General features: G+C 45.0%; 1 protein-coding gene and 1 long non-coding RNA gene across 4 annotated transcripts in view; one reads left to right on the top strand and one right to left on the bottom strand.

Moving 5' to 3' along the window:
• Positions 1–19,874, top strand: part of TRAF3IP2 (TRAF3 interacting protein 2) — a 43,824-nt gene that overhangs the window by 2,925 nt on the left and 21,025 nt on the right. The window contains exon 2 of the mRNA XM_060616408.3: positions 9,127–9,957. Coding sequence (XP_060472391.1) covers positions 9,135–9,957 — 823 coding nt within the window. The 5' untranslated portion in view covers positions 9,127–9,134. The remainder of the gene's footprint in view (positions 1–9,126; positions 9,958–19,874) is intronic.
• The window catches only part of LOC144616409 (uncharacterized), a 31,027-nt gene continuing 14,012 nt past the window's right edge, over positions 2,860–19,874 (bottom strand). For 2 of the 3 annotated variants that reach the window (XR_013555712.2, XR_013555710.2), the window contains exons 4-6: positions 7,426–7,479; positions 5,784–5,967; positions 2,860–5,213 (exon numbers count right to left, since the gene is read on the bottom strand). This is a non-coding gene — a long non-coding RNA (uncharacterized LOC144616409). The remainder of the gene's footprint in view (positions 5,214–5,783; positions 5,968–7,425; positions 7,480–19,874) is intronic. The other variant, XR_013555711.2, reaches the window with a different exon arrangement.

Genomic DNA, 19,874 nt, shown 5'->3' with positions numbered 1-19,874 from the left:
CAGCAGGCCTCTACTAGCCCACATGTACTTCGATGCCTGGCCGCTCGTGTTGCTCTGTGCGTGCGTGCGTGCATGCATCTAGACCTTCCCGGAGGCCGCAAGTTGTATCCTGGCCGAGGAGGTGGGGGGGCCTTTCATGTACCGGCTGAACCGGAGAGTTGTGCCAGTTTGGGTTGGCTCCCTGACCAGGCAGCCGAGGTGGAGCGATTTGGGAGTGATGGAACTGACTGCCGCCCCCAGCCTGCGTGTCCCCATTCCTTCCACCCTGAACACCGAGGCTGGCTGGGATCTTGGCAGGTCCCTCAGCGATGAGGAAAACTTGGCTCTTTTCTGCCTCGTTGTTTTCCTGCCCTGGGGTCCCAGTGTTTTTCCTTCTTCCCCTCCCAGGGTCACTAGATCTCCCTGGCATCTCCGATCTGCCTTCCTCCTCTGTGCTGTCGTCCAGGCTCTTCCTGGCTCACCAGCTTACCTACAACACTCTCGCCTTTCACTGTATTCATTCCTTTTCTTCCCTTCCAGCTGCCCTTTCTCAGATTCAGTAATACATAAAAATCACAAATAAGTCTCTCTCCTACACTAATAAAAGGCAAATTGTTTTAAATGTCCTTCAAGTTTTCCCCTCTTTCCTTGTGTCTCTCCTCTTCCATTCCCCTTTCTTATGTTCTATCCCTTCATCTTCCTCTCCTGATTTTTCCTTTCTGCCCCTTCGTCTTCACTCTAGGGCTTGGACTGAAATTAAGAATCACAGATATGTGCTGAGAGAAACCTTATCCGGAGCAAAACAAACAAAAACCTGGGCTGGTTTGAGGTTGCTCTCCAAATGTTTATCACCAACTAACAACATAGCCGGGTCAGTCCATTCCCACTAGTCCATGGTCTCCTTGCTCAGCGGCTCAGAACAGTTCCAGAGTGAACTTCAAATCAGGTCAGGTCATGCCGTGCTGCCTTGAGCCTGATGTGAGTTGTACCGTGCAGGGGATGAACAAGGGCCAGTAAATGTTCCCTTGTCTCCAGGGCTCACCACTGCTTCCAATCCTCTGGCAAACCAAATGGAAGAACTTCTCTGTCTGGGAAATTCTGCAAGTAAACTTGGACGTATTTATTCACTGGAATTTGAACCGGAGCCAAACAGTTCACTCAAAACCAGCCTCCACTGAGCAAACTGACATTGTGAAAGTTTGCATGCATTTGGGCAGTAAACAAAGAGCATTAATGAGTTTAAAGATTTTTTTTTTTAATAACATGGCTTTTAGACTTTTAATTTATAAAAAAAAAAAATTACTCTCTGCAGAATGAAGTAAGACCTTGAGAATCTGTAATTGAAAGTATCGGATCCAAATTGGATCTGAGGATCTTTCTAGCTGTAAATGTATATATTTATTACGTCCACCTGAAATATTCATGGTGTGTGCCTCTAGGACTCTTCAAGACTATTGTTGACCCAAAGAATTCTTTAAAAAAAAAAAAAAATCCACGTGGTTGGTGAACAGCAAGCCTTGATTATTTAGGAGCTGGTAATGTGGTTTATTAATTACTCAGGCTGCTCACTCCTGCCCTTCCTCTGTTTCTTGCTGTCTATTTGTCTTCTTCCAGGGACATAACACCTTCATTAAATCCCATCCGTCCTTGCCTCAGAGGCGTCCCCTGGAAGATATCCCCTCTCTAGATGCATCACCATTTATCATCACCCTTTGTTTGTGCTCTGTCAACCAGTTTTCAATTTATTCTGAATTCAGTTTATGATTAAAATTTAATGAGATCCAATCAAGTGCTTTTCTCAAATCAAGATGCCTCTGCAGTCCTCATCCATGTCCTCTATTGTACTGGAATGAAGGAAAGCCACCACAGGTTTCCCGCCCGGTAATCCTTTATAAAACACAGGTGGCCCGTATCCACGCCTCCTTAGCTTCAAGGTGAAGAGTCTGAAACATATTCATTCCAGAAGCTTCCAGGGGTTACTCAGCTGCTCCAATCCCCTCCCCCGCCCTTCAAAGTCAGGGTTCTTAACCAAGAAACAGATTGTTAAGTGCACAGGTTCTGGTGCTGAACTGCTTGGATTTGAATCCTGTCTGTGCTGCTTGCTGGACATATGACCTTGGGAAAGTCACTTAGCCTCCCTGTGTCTCAGTTTCCCCATCTGTAAAATGAGGTTGACAATCATACCTACCAAATAAGGTAGCTGTGAGGATGAAATAAGTTAATACATGTAAAGCACTTGGAACAATATTTGACACATAGTAAACATTCAACAAATATTAGCAGTTACTACTAATAAAGGGGAAGGTTTCTTTGTATTTTATCAGTGTAATCTGTATCAGCCATTGGTAAACTATAACCCTCAGGCCAAATGTGACCCATAGTCTGTTTTTGCTACAGCATACTGCTAAAAATGGCTTTTGTATTTTTAAAGTGTTGCTTAAAAACGAATTCTTTAAATAAGCAAGAGTATGAGACAGAGACCATCTGTGGTCCATAAAGCGTGAACTCTTTACTCTCTGGACTTTTACGGAAAAAGTTTGCTCCTGATCTATGTGGTTTAATGGAAAGATCTCGGAGATCTATAGGCTAGATTCAGCTGTGACTTTGGAAGAGCTACTTAATGTATCTCTATCCCTCTGTGAAATAGGAATGGGAAAGTTATAGGACGTACCCTGTCTGGCCCAGCTCTTTTTAAGACAAGAGGCCATGCGTATCGAATGTGCCATAAATATATATATCGGTTAAGAAGATATGGTCTTCATTCATTAGGCTCATATAATAACGCTAGCATTCAGGTATAAAACCAGTGAACATAGTCTAGAAGAAAGTTCTAAAGCCAAATCAGTTGTAACAATAATAAAACAGGTTTTTTTGGTTTTTTTTTTAATGTTTATTTCTGAGACAGAAAGAGAGCATGAATCAGGGAGGGGCGGAGAGAAAGGGAGACACAGAATCAGAAGCAGGCTCCAGGCTCTGAGCTGTCAGCACAGAGCCCGACGCGGGGCTCGAACTCACAGACTGAGAGATCATGACCTGAGCTGAAGTCGGACGCTCAACCGACTGAGCCACCCAGGCGCCCCAGGTGTTGTTTTTTGAGAGCTTGATATAGGCCGGGTTCTGCAGTCAGCATTTTATTTACATCTTCTTTTATCCTCACAACATCCCTGTAAGACAAATGTTCTTTCCCCCATTTTACATATTAGAAAAATGAGGCCCGGGGAAGTAAAGTAATTTTCTCAAGGTCTCACATCTAATCATGCAGCTGGCAAAGAAAGAATTAAAACGTGGGGAGTTTGAATGTAGAGCCTGTGCATTTAAATACTACATCCTAGAAATATGTGTTGGTTCAGAGTAAGTCCATCTGGAAAGCAGAAGCCACAGTTCACTGCAAACGTGGACATGAAGTCTCTTCACGTGTGCCCTGAGAGAACTTGTTTTGCCCTCAGGCCAGGGCGGTATGTAATGGACATGCAGAAAGGAAGGTTGGGATGAGGGAAGGAAAAGAAGCTTTTTTATGAACTGTGAGATCAGAAAAATCGTGTTTTGAAGCCTTAATAGGCTCTGTTTCAAGAAACTAAGAATTTAAGGCAGGATGTGCTGGAGAAGAAAAAAGTTGCCGGGAACAGATACCAGCAAAGAGTTGGAGGCAGCTCCAGGGGATTGACTAAGAGCTGTGTGCAGGAAAAGGGAGGAGGGGGTGGGAAATTCTGTGAATGGGACACCAGGGAGCCTTGTCACATGGGATGTTGGAACCGCTGCCATCTGGGTAAGAGCTTATCTGCAAAATCAGGCTACTCAAGGTAGAGTGGATATGCTAAGAGAAAGGTTTCAGGCCAGAGGAGGCAGAAAAGAAGCCAAAGACGAGACTTGGACAGAGAAAAACCGCCCGATTTGAAGAAAGTTGCAGTCAGAATCAAGGGCTAGAACCACAGCTCACTGTCCAAAGGGCAATGAGATCCAAGAGAAGGGAAGTTAGCATCTTTTGGGTCAACTCAGTGAATCAGAACCAGACTCCCGTGCATGATTGCTTCAGCCTAGCTGTGTGTACTCCAGACTAGCCCTCTGTTCCTGGCTGGTGCCCACCCATTCCTGCCCCTGGGGGGGGGGGGGCAAATGTTTTCACCCTCAGCGGAATGGTCTTTTGTCTTTTCAGAGACACGCCTCCCCTTCCTTCACGTTGGTTCTTAATCTTTGTGAACAGCAGGACCACTCTGAAGCTCTCCCTTTTCTCCTATCTTTTAAGTAGATATATAAGGTATAAAATGCTCCGGAAAGCAAGCGTCCCTCCTGTTCCCGTTCCCCAGCCATCCAGTTCCCTTTCCAGAGGCGACCGTTGTTCCAAATTTCTGACGAGATGGCATGTGCATACACAACCTCAGATCGTACAAAGGGTAGCATGCTCTGCACACTGTCCTCCTCTTTACTTTTCCTAACTTCACAAATAAATCTTGGACATCGTTCCACATCAGTCCCCAGAGCACTTCCTCTGTCTTTTTAAAAAAGACACAGAGCAGTCGTTGTTTGGCCGGACCACAGTTTTTAAAAATCAGAACCTTTCTGCACATGTGGGTTGTTTCTAGTCTTTGCTATTACAAACAAGGCTGCATCGCCTATCTTCAGAGCCTCTTCATTTCGCAGGGTACACCCGTATCCCTGTAGAGGAAATTCTTAGAAGTGAAATTACTAGGTCAAAGGGCATAAACGTTTAAAATTCTGATAGTTCCTGCCAAATGGCACAGATCACAGAGTACAAGTACAAGAGAATCTGCGTACCTGTGGGACTTAAACAAAGATACACGGGAGCCCTGACCTCACCTCAGAATCTCTAGGTGTGGGGCTTGAGCACCTGTGTTCTGAGCCTCAAAAAGAGATTCTGAGCCAGAAGATTCCCTTGAGTTGAGTTCTCTCACCCGCTAGCCTCTCCCTTTCCCCCGGAATTTGCCCCGAGGCCAGGTAGACTTGACCATTATCCTCCTGGCTGACCTGCTGACCGGTCCCAGCTTCCCCCAGGCTTGCTGAGTTGGACAGGATGTCCACGAGCATCTGTCCGGGGCATTGCCACTCAGGCTTGCAGGGTCCTGGCTGGCAGCTCTTCTGTCCCTCTGGGGAGTCAGAGCCTTCTCCTCTAGAACAGTGGTAGGACACAGAGGTTTTTCCATTTCACTCCAAGTGCCACCCCCTGTTGGGGACTGGAGCACAGGCCATGTAACCATGTGGATATCATGTGAGAAGCCCTGGAATAAAACAGGGAAAGATGGAAATATTAGCCATGGGAGATATTGAATGATTATTTTTAATGTGTAGCATGTTTACAATATTGACATTAAAGACCAAAAACGAAACTGCCATTTCCCACTAATCTGCCCATGACCCTCTGATGCGGCATTTGCGTGTAGTTGTTCTCAGTGACACCATTGTGTCTCAGGGTTTGTTTTGCCAGTTCTGGCAGGGATCTAGGGCTAGGAGGGACCCACGTGGTAGCTGGGAGGCATGCCCACCCTCCACTGTTTCCGGGCAAAGCCTGATGATGCATGAACAGACCAGCTCCCTATCTGGAACAGAATACCAGATGTTCCCTTTACACTAGATGGTAGAAACACCTGTATTCTGCAAGCGAGGTTCACGGTCAACTCTGCCCATGGATGGGACCTCGTAGGCATGGCCCAGACTCACCTTGGGGCCTGACACTTAGTGAGCCCTTAATAAATATTTGAGAAGAAGCAAGGATGTAAGGGGAAGGGTCCCCAAGTGGGGTAACTTTAAGAACTGAGTACTTGGTCCACCCAATATTCCTTGCTACCCACCATGGTGCCTGATGTTCTCACTGTCAGTGATCCTTCCAGCCACACAGATCTGTACTCTTTCCAAAAACAGGCATCCATCACTTATTCAGTCCACAAATATTTATGTGCCAGAAACAGCTCTAGATGGTGAGAAGATAGCCATGAGCCCAACAGTCAAAAATCACATCCTCATGAAGTTTAAATTCTGGGGGAGGAGAGAAACAATAAACAAGGAATGTATTAGGTGTTTGCAGTTATAACACGCATTTTGTAGTATGTAAGATGTGATAACTACTGGAAAGGATGGTGAAGCAGGGAAGAGAGACAGGGAGTGAGAAGGGCAAGTAAACACTTGAGAAGGAGACCTGAAGGAGAAAGGAAGCAAGCCCTGCAGACATGTAGAGAAAGAGTGTTCAGAGAAGAAAGAACAGCAAGTGCAAAGGCCCTGAGATAGGGCTTTTGATTTCCTCTATTAGTTTTCTCTCTTGTTCTGGATCACAGGCAACATGAGGGCAGGAATAATGCTTTTTAAGGCTTTAGAAATACTTTTGATTACCATTCACTGTATACCCTTTTGTACTCTTGAACTTTGTATCACTTGTAAGTATTACTTGTTATTAAAAAAAGGGTTTCATTCAGCCCATGCCTCAGAAGGAGGTTATAGAGCACAGAGTTGGACACATAGTAAGTTCAGTAATCATTTGCTCTTTGAATATTTGATAGTGACACGTTTAAAACACCAAGGGTTGTTTTGCCTTTTATGGTTTACTAATCCCATAGCTTTCCCCAGAGGCCATTTATTGCCGGCTGATCCTTACTACCATCCAAGGGGTAGTTTTAGTTTAATTTCAGAGCAGTTTTAATTGTAGAATTCCCACCATAAGATAGACCTCAGGTTTCCAGTTATGTGAGATGACCAAGCTTGTCACTTTTTTTTATTAGCTTCTTCCAAGCCCCTGGAAGGTTTGGAATTTGCAATTTTTAGGGAAATACTTGTAAGGTAATCACATTTTTTTTTTTTTTAATTTATTGTTTGGAGGAGTTGGGGAGGGACAGAGGGAAAGGTAAAGGCGGGAGAGAATCTCAAGCAGGCTCTATGCCCAGCGTGGAGCCAACACGGGGCTCGATCCCCCAACCCTGGAATCATGACCTGAGCTGAAATCAAGAATAGGATGCTTAACTGACTGAGCCATCTAGCCATACCCCCCCCCTCCCCCCCGCCATTAAGGCATTCACATTTAAAAACCCAGGGAGAGGGGTGCCTGGGTGTCTCAGTCAGTTAAGTGTCTGACTTGGGCTCAGGTGATGATCTCGCAATTCATGAGTTCGAACCCCACATCGGGCTCTAGGCTGACAGCTCAGAGTCTGGAGCCTGCTTCGGATTCTGTGTTTCTCTCTCTGACCTTCCCCCACTCATGATCTGTCTCTCTCTGTTTCCCTGTCTCTCACTCAAAAAATAAATAAACGTTAAAACAATTTTTTTCCAAACCCAGGGAGAATGTAAACTGTGGCACCGGAATCACGTAACAAGAAACCGTTGACAGAGTGCAGGCCTTTTGCTAGCTCCCTCACTCGGGGCACCTCCTTGCCCTTCCACTCAGCTGTGGGCCCACAGACGCTTGCAGGAGGTTACACAACACTCAGCCACCCCCTCAGAAAATACCTTTGTTTCCTGACCAGCCGAAGAGCATGTTGTGTGGCATATCCAATTTCACAGCTGTAGAAAAAGTGTAAGAAAGAGAGAAAAACAATGGTGAGCACTCAAAAATAATTAATAGCTGAGATATTTGTGTTTGGGGTAGGTTCCTGTTCGTTTTTACAAGGTCTAATCGAGGTAGGTGATGAGGTCTCTTTTCTGCAGAGGCCAGAGGCCAGGGGCACGCACCGCCCAGCCGGCTGCCAGGAAGGGGGGAGGTCAGCCAGCTGGGAGAAGGGGAAATGAGGCAGGGAGGGAGAGAGGGCCGGCCAGGAATTAGACACTAAAAGAGTTTTCTTCCGGGCCAGAAAACAGCACAAAGGTTGTTTGCAGCACATGGGTACGTTTGTTACCAAGTGAGGCTAAGGAGAAGTGTTGGAGTTCACCTGGCAGGGGGTGGGGAGGCAAATAGAAGTTTCTGTCTACAGGCACTGAAGATAAATTTGGTAGGAAATTGCCGGCCCCACCTCTGCTCAGAGGGGAGCACCTTAAAACGGGTGCTGTCAGGTTCCTATTGGGACGGATACAGGGCTCAAGAGAAGGGGAGTTCATATTCTTCAAAACTTGGCTTAGAGGGACAATTGACGTACATCACGATCTGGGGCACAGCACGCCCTCAGTAAATGTATATGGCTGAAATTCTACAGGAACCCCAAATAGGCATTTAAAAATCCACCAGCAGCAGCACCACCTGTATCCTCTGTATGACATTTGAGGTATACTGTGTACAAGGCCTTCACGGAACAGACCTCTGGGATGTTTTTTTTTTTCGTGGTCTCCCTACCACTACACCTGCTCTGGAACTTTCTGCAGGCTGTCAGTCACTCCCGTACTCTTTTTCCCTGCCTGCCTCCTGCCTTCCGCTGGAGCTTGGGTGTCCTGGGACGTCATCTCAAGCAAACAAATGATAAGGGGAGGCTAATTTTCTCTTTTATTCTATCATGTTGATTACGAGTTCTATTTTTACAGGTAAAACCAATATTACTCGGACTGTAGGCTAAAGGCTAGTTTAGCAAGCCTTGCTAGTTCAGCCAGTTCATCACAAACCAGATGGCCACGGCTACCTTGACTGTAAGCATAGTGCCAGAGGGAATTAAGTCCAGAAAACAATCTATAGTTGTTAAGTGGGAAATGTCACTATGACCTTTTCTCCGTGCTTTTTAACTCACACTTTCTTTTTTTGTTGTTTTTTTTTAAATTTTTTTTTTTGATTAAAAATGAAGCAACATTTTTAAAGTTTATAAGGTGGACACTGTCTCCCCACTGCATCCTCAGAGGCATCCTCAAAGGCAGACCAATCAATGTCTTGTGTATCCTTCACACAAACACACACACACACACACACACACACAGCAGCCCACATTATAATTTCCCTCCTCCATACTTAGCTGTTGATATTCATCTGTCTTCCCATTGTGCTGTCTACTGCATGACGGTCCCGTCACATCCTTTGAATCGCCTTCCATGTAAAAGTATCTTAATAAGCACTAGAGCCTTTGCCTAGAGAATGAGTGAACAACTTTATGTGACTGGGGCTTTGAAACACGTTGGTGTCACACTGCTATTAACTGAAACCACATCTCGAACGAGGTCTCTTAAGGCCATAAAGTAGGGGCTCCAAGAGATGATCTGTCTTCTAAGGCTGTGGCATGTTTTCTCTTGTTCCAGAAACTAGGATGAACCGAAGCATTCCTGTGGAGGTTGATGAATCAGAACCATACCCAAGTCACTTACTGAAACCAATCCCAGGCTGTTCCCGGGAAGAGGCATCCGAACCACCTGCTCCAAATCTAAGGAACATGGCACCCAACGGCTTGTCTGCACCTCAAACCCCTCACTGTTCCTCGGGAGACTTTTCTCAGGCTCATCCACCCCTGAAACTTTCCAATCACCTGCGGCCTGTGTCCCAGCATGTCACCTGCCTGCGCACTAAAATCCTGGAGGAGAGCGAAGACAGCTTCTGGAGGAGACACCCGGACCCAGGCAAAGATTTTCCCTCGGGTTCCTCTGCAGCCTGCCAGCACGAGCCTGAGTCTGTGGTTGGAGCCCTCCCCCTGGAGCATCAGTTTTCATTTATGGAAAAACGGAATCAATGGCTAGAATCTCAGCTTTCAGCAGCTTCTCCTGACACTGGCCATGACTCAGAGAAATCAGACCAAAGTTTACCTAATGCCTCAGCAGACTCCTCGGGCAGTAACCAAGAGACGGTGCAACAGCCCTGGCCCCACAGGAACCGAGCAGCTCCAGATCTGCCTACAATAGACACGGGGTATGATTCCCAGCCCCAGGATGTCCTGGGCATCAGGCAGCTGGAAAGGCCCCTGCCCCTCACCTCTGTGTGTTACCCCCAGGACCTCCCCAGACCTCTCAGGTCCAGGGAGTTCCCTCAGTTTGAACCTCAGAGGTACCCAGCGTGTGTACAGATACTGCCTCCCAGCCCTCATGCTCAGTGGAACTGTCATTACCATTGTCCTGGAGGTCCCCATCACCAGGTGCCATGTAAGTGAACTTCACCTCCTGTGGACATTCCGGGCTGGGTAACTAAGTAAACAAGGCCTTGTGTCAATGCCTCACATCTCTAGACCAGCATAGATAGGTCAGAATGCAGGGAAGGCATTCTGCTTCCCAGAATAGGGGCTTTCCAGAAGAATGCTTCATCTTAGCCCAAAGCCTGTCCCACTTGGAACCTCCTTCTCTATAAAACTTTAAGGAGAAAATGGATCCTTCTGTCTCAGTTTAATTGAAACCTGCCTACAGGCAGGGAGATGACCCAAATGACTTCTAGAGTATATTTTTGTTGTCTTCATTCTTGGGCATCCGGGTTCTTCCCAGCTGCTTCTCCATCTTAGTTTTGGCAAGGAAAGAGGCCTTCAGTCAAAAATGTCGGAATGTTATTGAAACTCTGGATTCATGCCATCACATGAAGACTGAGTTGCTCTTATGATGCTGTTACTTAAACCCCATTGGAGACTTGAGCCACCCACCTCTACTCTAACCCTGGCCACCCCCAAGGACCGCAGTCCCCTGAAACCTGTCTAACTCCTTTATACCTCCAAGCATTTGCCCTTGCTCTTCTCTATCCAGGATGTTCGTCCCCTTCGTGCACATTTGACCCAGTTCTATACCTCTTTTTTCAAACAGCTTTACAGATCTAATCAACATACTGTAAAGTTCACCCTTTACCCACTTAGGTGTACAATTCAATGAATTGTAGTATATTCACAGAGTTATACAACCATCACCTTGTAAGACTTAGCTCCAGGGTCCCTCTGGAAAACTCCCCAGATCAATCCTTTCTTCAGGCTCTCCATTTCCTTGTGCTCTGCCTGTCAGAACACCTAATATCAGTATGCATCTACTCATGGACTCGTCTACCTCTCCCTCCAGCACAACAGCAAAGGTATATCTTTAATCCATAATTTTCCAGCGTTTAGCATAGTGGCCAGCATACGCTAGGCTCTGAGGAAATTATTTCTGAATGAGCGGATGAGTGAGTAATGTGTATCAGTGCAGTAAGTGTCTCTGGAAGTGATAAAGTCTTAGCCTGAGATAAAAGGTTCATTACAATTCTTGATGTTAAGTCTCCGTTAAGGCTACTGGGAAGTCACAGGGCTGTGAGATATATTTTTCCTAGCAAATAAACGTGGTACAAAAAGCAGTTCAAATGGTCAGACTCTTTGGTCTGATGCCTAGCTTTGAAATAAATTATAGAAATAATCAAAAATGCTGGGGCACCTGGGTAGCTCAGTTGGTTAAGTATCTGACTTCGGCTCAGGTCATGATCTTGTGGTTTGTGGGTTTGAGCCCCGTGTCAGGCTCTGCGCTGTGTGGAGCCCGCTTGAGATTCTCTCTCTCTGTCCCTCCCCCCACTCGTGCTCTCTCTCTCTCTCTCAAAATAAATAAACTTAAAAAAAAAAAGATCAATCCTATAACCAATCACAACGTATGTATTTATACAAGCACACTTCGTATAAAGCCCCCTAAAGTGAATAGAGCAACACAGTAATTCATTAATTCATATTTTTTTTAAAAAAGGAGGGACAGAAACTGTTGCCCTGATGTACAAAAGCTTGCCTTCTGGAGGGGGAGTTAGGCAAGCCCATGAGTAGATGCCGTACTGACATTAGGTGTTCTGACAGGCAGAGCAGAAGCAAACAGCCTGACGAGGTGCTGATCTGGGGAGATTTCCAGAGGGACACTTGAGCTAAATCTTAAAGGAGCTTAGAAGACAGTTGGAAGAAAAAGTAGGAATAAATGTGAGGTTAAGAGTGATGCCAGGAGCTGTGGAAGCAGCAAGCTCGGGGAGAAAGAGGCTCTGAGGCCTAAAGCTGAGACCTTGAATTTGGGAGGCTGGAAGTCACTGACTGGGGTTGTAGACACCGAGGCCTGCTCTCTGGGCCCAGTAATAGGATGGGTGTGGTGGCCGAATTCCTTACATGTGAATCACTGAGGCCTGGACCTTGGCAGGGTCAGGGGTACATTTATTTCTCAATGATTTCCAGGATAAAAGGGAATAATTCTGGGAGGATAATACCATAAACTACTTTTTAACATTCTACTCTGTGCATTTAAAGATGATTTTTCTGATCAAAAAAAATCAGAATCAGAATTTTGCTCTCAAAATTGAAATATGCCTAAAAGTTCAATTCATACTTCTATCACCTAAATATAATTCCTTATTGGGGTTTTGACATATAAAATATATGTCAAATATATATCTCCTCCTCTCCCCCCCTCCTCCTTTCTGCCCCCCTCTCCCCCTCCCTCCCTCCCTCTCTCCCTCTGCCCCTCCCCCTGCATATGCACCTGTGTGTGTGTGTGTGTGTGTGTGTGTGTGTGTGTGTGCTCTCTCTCTCTTTCTCAAAAAAAAAAAAAAAAATGCTGCATGTATTTTATCAGATGGATCTACCAAATTGTTTTTAAGCTATTCTCCATTGTTGGACATTGTTACTAGTTTCCAGTTTCTGATCCAATAAGCAACGGTAGGACAAACATCATGTATAGGAGTTTTTTTCTGCATTTCTGATGAATCCCTAAGATTAATGGTAGAAGTGTGAATATTTAGTAAGGGCTTTGTGATACTAAGTCCCAGGCAGTTGCCTTTCCCCGCTAACAGGAGAAAGCCTGGTTATGACAGACAAAGAAAGCATTAACTCCTTATGATTCGAGGATCCCAGAAAGATCTTCCCACATGGAAATATTTTTTGTGCTGAAGTCTGAAATGACCCCACCAGCAATCCAGTCTCTGGAGGTGAGTGCAAATTGCCCCCTCTGGGCAGACTCTTTTAAAATGCAAACATCTCTGACTGGGGAATCTTTTTGTCTCTAATACCTTCTGATGAGATTTCTCTCATCAACTGCCTTGCCCTGGCTCTGTATACCATTTCCTTCCACCAAAGCAGCGAGAAGGGGACCACTGGGGGTCCTGGGGGGAGGAGAGGTGATGAAAGGCAGAGGGGAGAACTTAGACAGGAGAAGGGAACAATTCAGAGAAGACATACAGTCAGTAAGCGTATGTAACGTTACTAAATTTAAGAAAAATGTATATATGCAAAATTTTTTAAGATACCATTTTCCTAATTAGATGTGCAAAAAGATAAAAACGTCAGACAACATCCAGTGTTAGTGGGGTTATGGGGCAATGAACACCCCCGTCTACTCTTGGCACGAGTATAAATTGGTACAATCTTCTGGAAGGCAATCTCCCTATTTATCAAAATTTTAAATGTGCTTCCTTGGCCCCGCAGATGCACTTACAGGATCTATCCCAGGGAAACGCTAAACAAGCATATGAAAACACATGAACAGGGATGCTTAGTAAAGCACTGTTGTATTACAGTGAAAAGGAAAACAACTCAAATGCCGCTCAGTAAGGGGACAGATAAGTAATTTGAGATTTATTATACAACGGACTACTAGACCTCTGTTACACAGAATAAAATACACATTCTGACTTTATATAAAAAAAAGATCAAGCAGAAAAGCAAGATGCAGTGTTTATCCCATATGTGTTATTTTTAAAAGCTATATATGTTTAAACACCGTACATTGAAAAGTCTGGAATAATTGCCCCACCTGTTATCAGTGATCATGGCTTGGGGTAGTCAGGGTGGGGCGGGGGAGTGCAGACAGGGAATTAAGAAGAGACAGACTGTCCTTCTAACTTTATATACTTTTCTTAAATTTGTTATAGCAAGCAGGTATTATGTTTATAATTGAAAAATAAGTAAAAGTGAAAAAGAAGAAAGAAAACCCCCCAGGAAATGAAATATAGCACACTAATTTACCATGCCTTTCTTTGCCCTGGCCCCGGCTCCCAAAAGCATCTAATCACAAGGAATAGGGTCAGGATTGGGCTGGCTTTGTCAGGGAAGACTTTTGCTTATGTTTTTCTTCAGAGCACTGCAAGCCCAGAATATTTATGAGGCCCCCGGCACCAATGGCTCCCATGAAGGTCGCTCTGAAGATTAAATGAGATAATATACTGAAGGCACTAGGAAAGTAAGCCCTCAACAACTAGCAGCTCTTCGTTATCATTGTTATTACTCACATGGATCCAGCAGCCCAGTCCTGGAGAGCACCCCTCCCTTTCCACACTCCTCTCACCGGCACAGATTTTAAGTATTCAGAGCAGGTGTACAAATGCTTAGTTTCATGTCAGGACTATAACGGCACTTAATTGCCAACAAAACCACTTCAAAAGAGCTGTTCACCTAAGGGATGCTCGTGCAGTTGGAAACGTGGTTCTACTTGGCTTTAGAAGAGAATTACTTCCTCATCCCTTAATGAAAACATAAATAAATAATGATCACCATGCAAATGGCATACCCTAGCCTTTGCAAGTTAAAGCAGAAATGGTTACCGGTCACCCCTTTCATGTAAAAAAACCAAACAAACAAAAAACAAGTTCAAAGCAGAATAGGCTTAATGTCTTCTCCCCTACCCCCACCAGGCCTCCCAGAGAAGTTGGCCTCTTATTGTCTCAGGATCCCTCCACTGAAGGTCACCAGAATGGAGATCATGGCTGTGCAACCAAATAAAGCCCATGATGCAAATAACTTGGGGAAAAAAAAGAACGTATTAAATCTAAACAGCCTTTATTTTACTATAAAATTTTTTGCTTTCTCTACCAAGAATACCGAATAAAATAAAACTGTGGGCATAGGCCTACTATTGCTGACAGGAACCCGAAAAAGTGATTATTCGTATGCTAGAGTGCATACACAATTAAAAGTAAGGAAAGAATAACCCAGATGGAAGAAATGATAAAGGAGCTGCCTTTCAGGAACCGCAGCTGCTTACAGCTGTGGGTGTTCCCGTAACAGTTTATGTTGGCCATTTTGTTTCCTGGCCAAACTGATTGCATTATATCATCATGCTTTTTGACAACTTGAAAATCAGATTTTATTTCCTCTCTCAAACTCTTGCAATACCATTCTTAATAAGGAAGAAAAATGTTGAACGTCTTGACTGATCAGTGGAAAACCTCGTTTAGGATTTGGTTTACAAATTCCAAGTGGTAAAAGCCCTAGTGACATGAAAACCGTGTGCATCCAGGCCAAGAGGGTTTTCAGACTGACAAATAACATACAGTCCCGGGCACCCATTTATGAGTGTGCAAGGTTTATATTTTTGTTCTGTGATGAACACTGCCTCGGAACTGAGGAGTTACCCTGCTCACAAATCATCTGTCTGTCACATCATCCCCCATCTCCTGCAGAATAAATTCTTGTGATGGGATTTTCGGCACCGAGGACAAATCAGTGGGGGAGATATTTTGGGGCGGCAATTCTTAAGTCTACCAAGTAGGTGGCTGCCGACTTGCACGCCTCCCCTTCTCACATACTAACGAGTGTGGGTTTGTGTTTCAAAACAGACACCCACAGACACACAGATTTTCTCTCTCTATTCTGAGCTACTCAAAGAAACTGTATCCTGTTTTTCTCTGTTCGCTGCATGGCTAGCAGTAGAGGTTCAACAGATATTTGTTGAATGAATAAAAAGAAGTCTGTTCCCTGCCTCCTGAGGAAAGGAGTAATCCCTAATCATGAGTGGGGCCTTTGTGATATCAGGCTATGGAAAGGCCATCTTTAACGGTCCTATGGAAGAGAGGAGGGAAGGAAAGGAGGGGCGTCAATGGGGCTTGGAAACAGAACTCGTCCCTTCATTTATCAATTTATTCCACAAATATTTGTCCATCCTATGCCAGGCACTGGGTGTGCAGTGATACAACAGATGTGATCCTGTCTTCATGGACCTCATAGTCTACTAGAGAGCCAGATAAGTAGAAATCAGCAAACAAAACAAAGTATAAGTGCTATGAAGGAAATAACTGGGTGTTAGGCATTAATAGGATGACGAGAGGAGACCTGTTTGAGAGGACACCTAGGAGCTGAAATCTGAAAGATGAGAAAGTGAAGGAAGCAAGGAACTGGGTGCAGTGAAGGCACCAAAAGCAAGCCAATGGGGCTGCAGCAAGGTGAGCTCTGCCAGAAGGGGAAGGATCCAAGGACCATGGTAGGGGAATCAGATTTTATTCTCAAACTTCTTTAAGAAAACAGAAAATTGAACTCTGTATTCCCAACTAAGGAACTTAGTACGGTACCTGGCAGGTAGCGAGTGTTCAAAAAGTGTTGGCCACGATTATATGGAGAATACCCAACTAAATGAGCAAGGCTCGGTCAGAATAGTGGAACAGAATGAATAAAATGTGAGCAATGAAGAGATATTCATTTACCTGATAAATGAATACTTTTCATCTAGCCACTTGTCCACACAACCAAATTTCACTTACAAAAGGGAAGGCTTGTTTTTGACTGACCCTCTAGTGTTCAATATTTCTTTGTTTTAAACAATCAAAGGACAGCAGAGAGGACTCTCCTTGTCAATTTTAAAAACAGGTAAGGTGGATCATTTTCATCTGGTCACGTAAACCGGTGCAAGTTTTTACCTCAGGTGGCCATTTCAGAAATGAAAGTTACAGCTAATCAAACCCTAGCCCACATGCCTTAGTGATTTTAATGACACGATTTGTTGCTATGAGACAAAAACATGTTGTGCGGGAAATAATCTGTTAGAAATCATATGACCTTGATTCAAAGGCTTTTGATTAACAGCACTAACATCCGCTCTCTGGAAAAGAAACAAACCCTATGATTAGAGCCTGGTAGTCCTTCTAAAGCAAATAAAACATTATTAGCGGCTTATTAACAGATATGGGAAGCAAAAATGGCTGCAAATATTAAAAACTTTCAAGGCCACTGGCAAAGTCTTTCTCCTTCCTACTTCCAGGAGAGACACTAGAAAAACACAATGGACTGCACATAAGTAGACAGTGTAGTGGCTTCTCTTTTTCTGTGTGTGAACTGTTGAATCTTCATTCATCCATTTTTTTTTTTTTTTTTAGCATCCCCGTGTGCCAGCACTGTGCTTGGAGACCTGGTGGCCAACAGACTCAGTCTGTGTTTTCACAGAGCTTAAATGCTAGTAGGGAAGGCAGACAAAAAGTTGACAAGAGTCATGACTACTCAAACATATGATAAACACCATGAAGAAAATAAAATGGGGTGGGGGGGGTAGGATAAGGAAACTGGGGGAGGGGGTGGGCCTCTTTGAACAGGTGGTATCTGAGTGAGCCTGGAATGACAAGAAGCTGGTCTGTAAAGACATAGTGCAATAATATGCTAGGCAGAGAGGATGACTATCTCATGGTCCCGGAGATGGGGACAAGCTTGGGTGTTCAAGATAAAAGATGACCAGGGTAGCTGGGGCTTGGTGAGCTTGTGAGAGCATACTAGGGGCCAAGGTCAAGCCCAGGAATCCAACCACAAAGGAGGATTTTAAGCGCAAGGGGAGATCAGAGGGTTGCCGCTGCAGCTGCTTTTGTAAATGGTCCACTGATGCAAGACTCCTCTAGAAGCAGGGCTGGTCCCTGCCTGGTGATCTGATGGCAGCGGCCCTTTCTCCCCTTTCTAGCTCCAGAAAAGGAGCAGCAGTAGCAACCTGGCCATCTGGACCCCCTTGAAACATCTGCCTGCTCCGAGAAGGCTGTAAAAGCCTTCTGTGTGGTATATCGTGTCCTGTGGTCCTCTGTCCCCACTCTTGAAGGTACTCTCCAAGTCCTGGTCTCCTTTATCAGCCAGGGGGCTGGGATAGATCCAGCAACCTACTCTTTCATCCCTCCTCTTGCCCCTAAATAGCAAGACCAGGCCTGAGCAATTGCAGGGCAAGCATCAGGGTCAGGGCCAGGAGTCAACCTGGGTTGGAGAGGTGACAGGAAGGGCCTGGCTGGCATCCTGTGTCAAAGCAGACAATAGGTTGAACCCAGGGCACCTGACCATGCTTGAGAGACTGGCTTGCATGCGTTTCCAGGGTCACCCAGCCAAGTTTCCTGAGTCAGACAGTGGAGACCTGGAGGCAGTGAACATGCACATTATTTGTTTTCTGTCTCTATCTGAGGCTGTCGTTCCCTTGAATGCTCCCCTAAAAACGTCAATGGCTGCTGACCACCAAACTAAGAAGAAAATTCTGCTATATCCTCACCCCCCATTTTCTGGTTCCAACCTACCTTATCGGTGACTTTCTCACTTGCTGGCTTTATTTTGCTTTACATTTCTTCATGTATCCTACCTCACAGCAAGCAAGCTTTTATTATCACTATTATTATTAATTATTATTATTATTATTATTATTATTATCAGAAAAAGAATAAGGATCAAAAAATGTTTTGAAAAACAAGGTTCCTTCCTATTCTACCTAGCTGTGCCTGCCAGATCATCCAACCTCTTGGGCAGAGATGGCAGTGCTTAGATCACTAGGCAGTTACGGGATAGTTTATTTTGCTGTGTTATCCACTTGGACCTCTCCGATCCCTCTGTAGGCTAGACCCACCCTTAAGATGCACCCCCACACCTACTGCTTAGATTCTCCACTCTTTTTTTTAAATTTCTTTTAATTTATTTATTTGAGAGAGAGAGAGAGTGCACGCAAATAGGGGAGGAACAGAGAGAGAGGGAGACATAGAATCTAAAGCGAGCTCCAGGCTCCAAGCTATCAACACAGAGGCTGATGCGGGGCTCAAACTCACGAACCGCAAGATCATGACCTGAGCCGAAGTTGGACACTTAACAAACCGACCCACCCTGGCGCTCCATAGATTTCCCACTCTTGAGCCCCTCTGGGCTCAGAGTTCCCTCAGAGGCTTCCTCTCATCCTTACTGCTTTCTCCGCATCCTTCCTCTGGCCTTGAATTCTCTTCCTTCACCTGGTCAGGCAGGATGCCCTCCTTCCCTTGGAACCCTGATGCTCCTGGGGCTGGCTGGGACCAACTTTCTCTTGGGTTACACATGCACATAAGTCACCACCAGCCCTGGCTGTGTCCTGAGGTCTGCCCTTTTCTATAATTTTTTTTCCTAATGTTCATTTATTTTTGAGAGAGAGACAGAGACAGAGAAAGGGGGGGGGGGCAGGGAGAGGATCTGAAGCTGGCTCCAGGCTCTGCACTGACAGCAGTGAGCCCGATGTGGGGCTCAAACCCATGAATCATGAGATCATGACCTGAGCCAAAGTCAGACACTCAACCGACTGAGCCATCAGGCCTGCCCTTATCTAACTTCATGGTCCCAAGCACATGGAGGCTTTAAAAAGAGAAGAATAAATGTCAGGAGGTATTGCCAACTGGTTAGCTACTTCCCAGAGGTATGAGCCAAGTTTTCATTCATTTACTTCTTCCTTAAGAGGGAATGGTATATGTGTGTGTGTGAGTGTGTGTGTGTTGTGTCCACTTGGGGGAATTCTCTATCTTTCAGGGAGGTCATTTCTCCTAGTCTTGTGTTCTGGAAATCTGGGAAATTATGGTAGGAATGGTGGTGTGAGCCGATCCTCATGGTTAGATTATCCTAAATATCTTATTAAAATAGGGGCCTGGGGGGCGCCTGGGTGGCTCAGTCGGTTAAGCGGCCGACTTCAGCTCAGGTCACAATCTCGCGGTCCGTGAGTTCGAGCCCCGCGTCAGGCTCTGGGCTGATGACTCAGAGCCTGGAGCCTGCTTCCGATTCTGTGTCTCCCTCTCTCTCTGCCCCTCCCCCATTCATGCTCTGTCTCTCTCTGTCTCAAAAATAAATTAAAAAAAAGTTAAAAAAAAATTTTTTTTAAATAAATAAATAAAATAGGGGCCTGGGTGGAGCTTCGTGCTTTCCAATTAGACCACCACACTCATAATTTCACAGATGTTTTTATTAAGGGAAAAAAATGACTGACCGAAAACTATCAAATAAAAAATAGTACAGAAACATGGCAGACATTACAGAGGTGGTAGCTGACATCTGGAACCCTCAGTATTGAGACAAAAATTGGCAGTGAGCTTATACTTTCACACGAAGGAGTTAGAATCGTTCTGCCCTATTCACTTTGCTGTC

This window comes from Panthera onca, chromosome B2 (genome assembly GCF_046562875.1).
Source record: "Panthera onca isolate mPanOnc1 chromosome B2, mPanOnc1 haplotype 2, whole genome shotgun sequence".
Classification (NCBI taxonomy): Eukaryota; Metazoa; Chordata; class Mammalia; order Carnivora; family Felidae; genus Panthera; species Panthera onca.
Note: the sequence above shows the minus strand (reverse complement) of the source record. Positions and strands in the feature narration are given on the sequence as shown.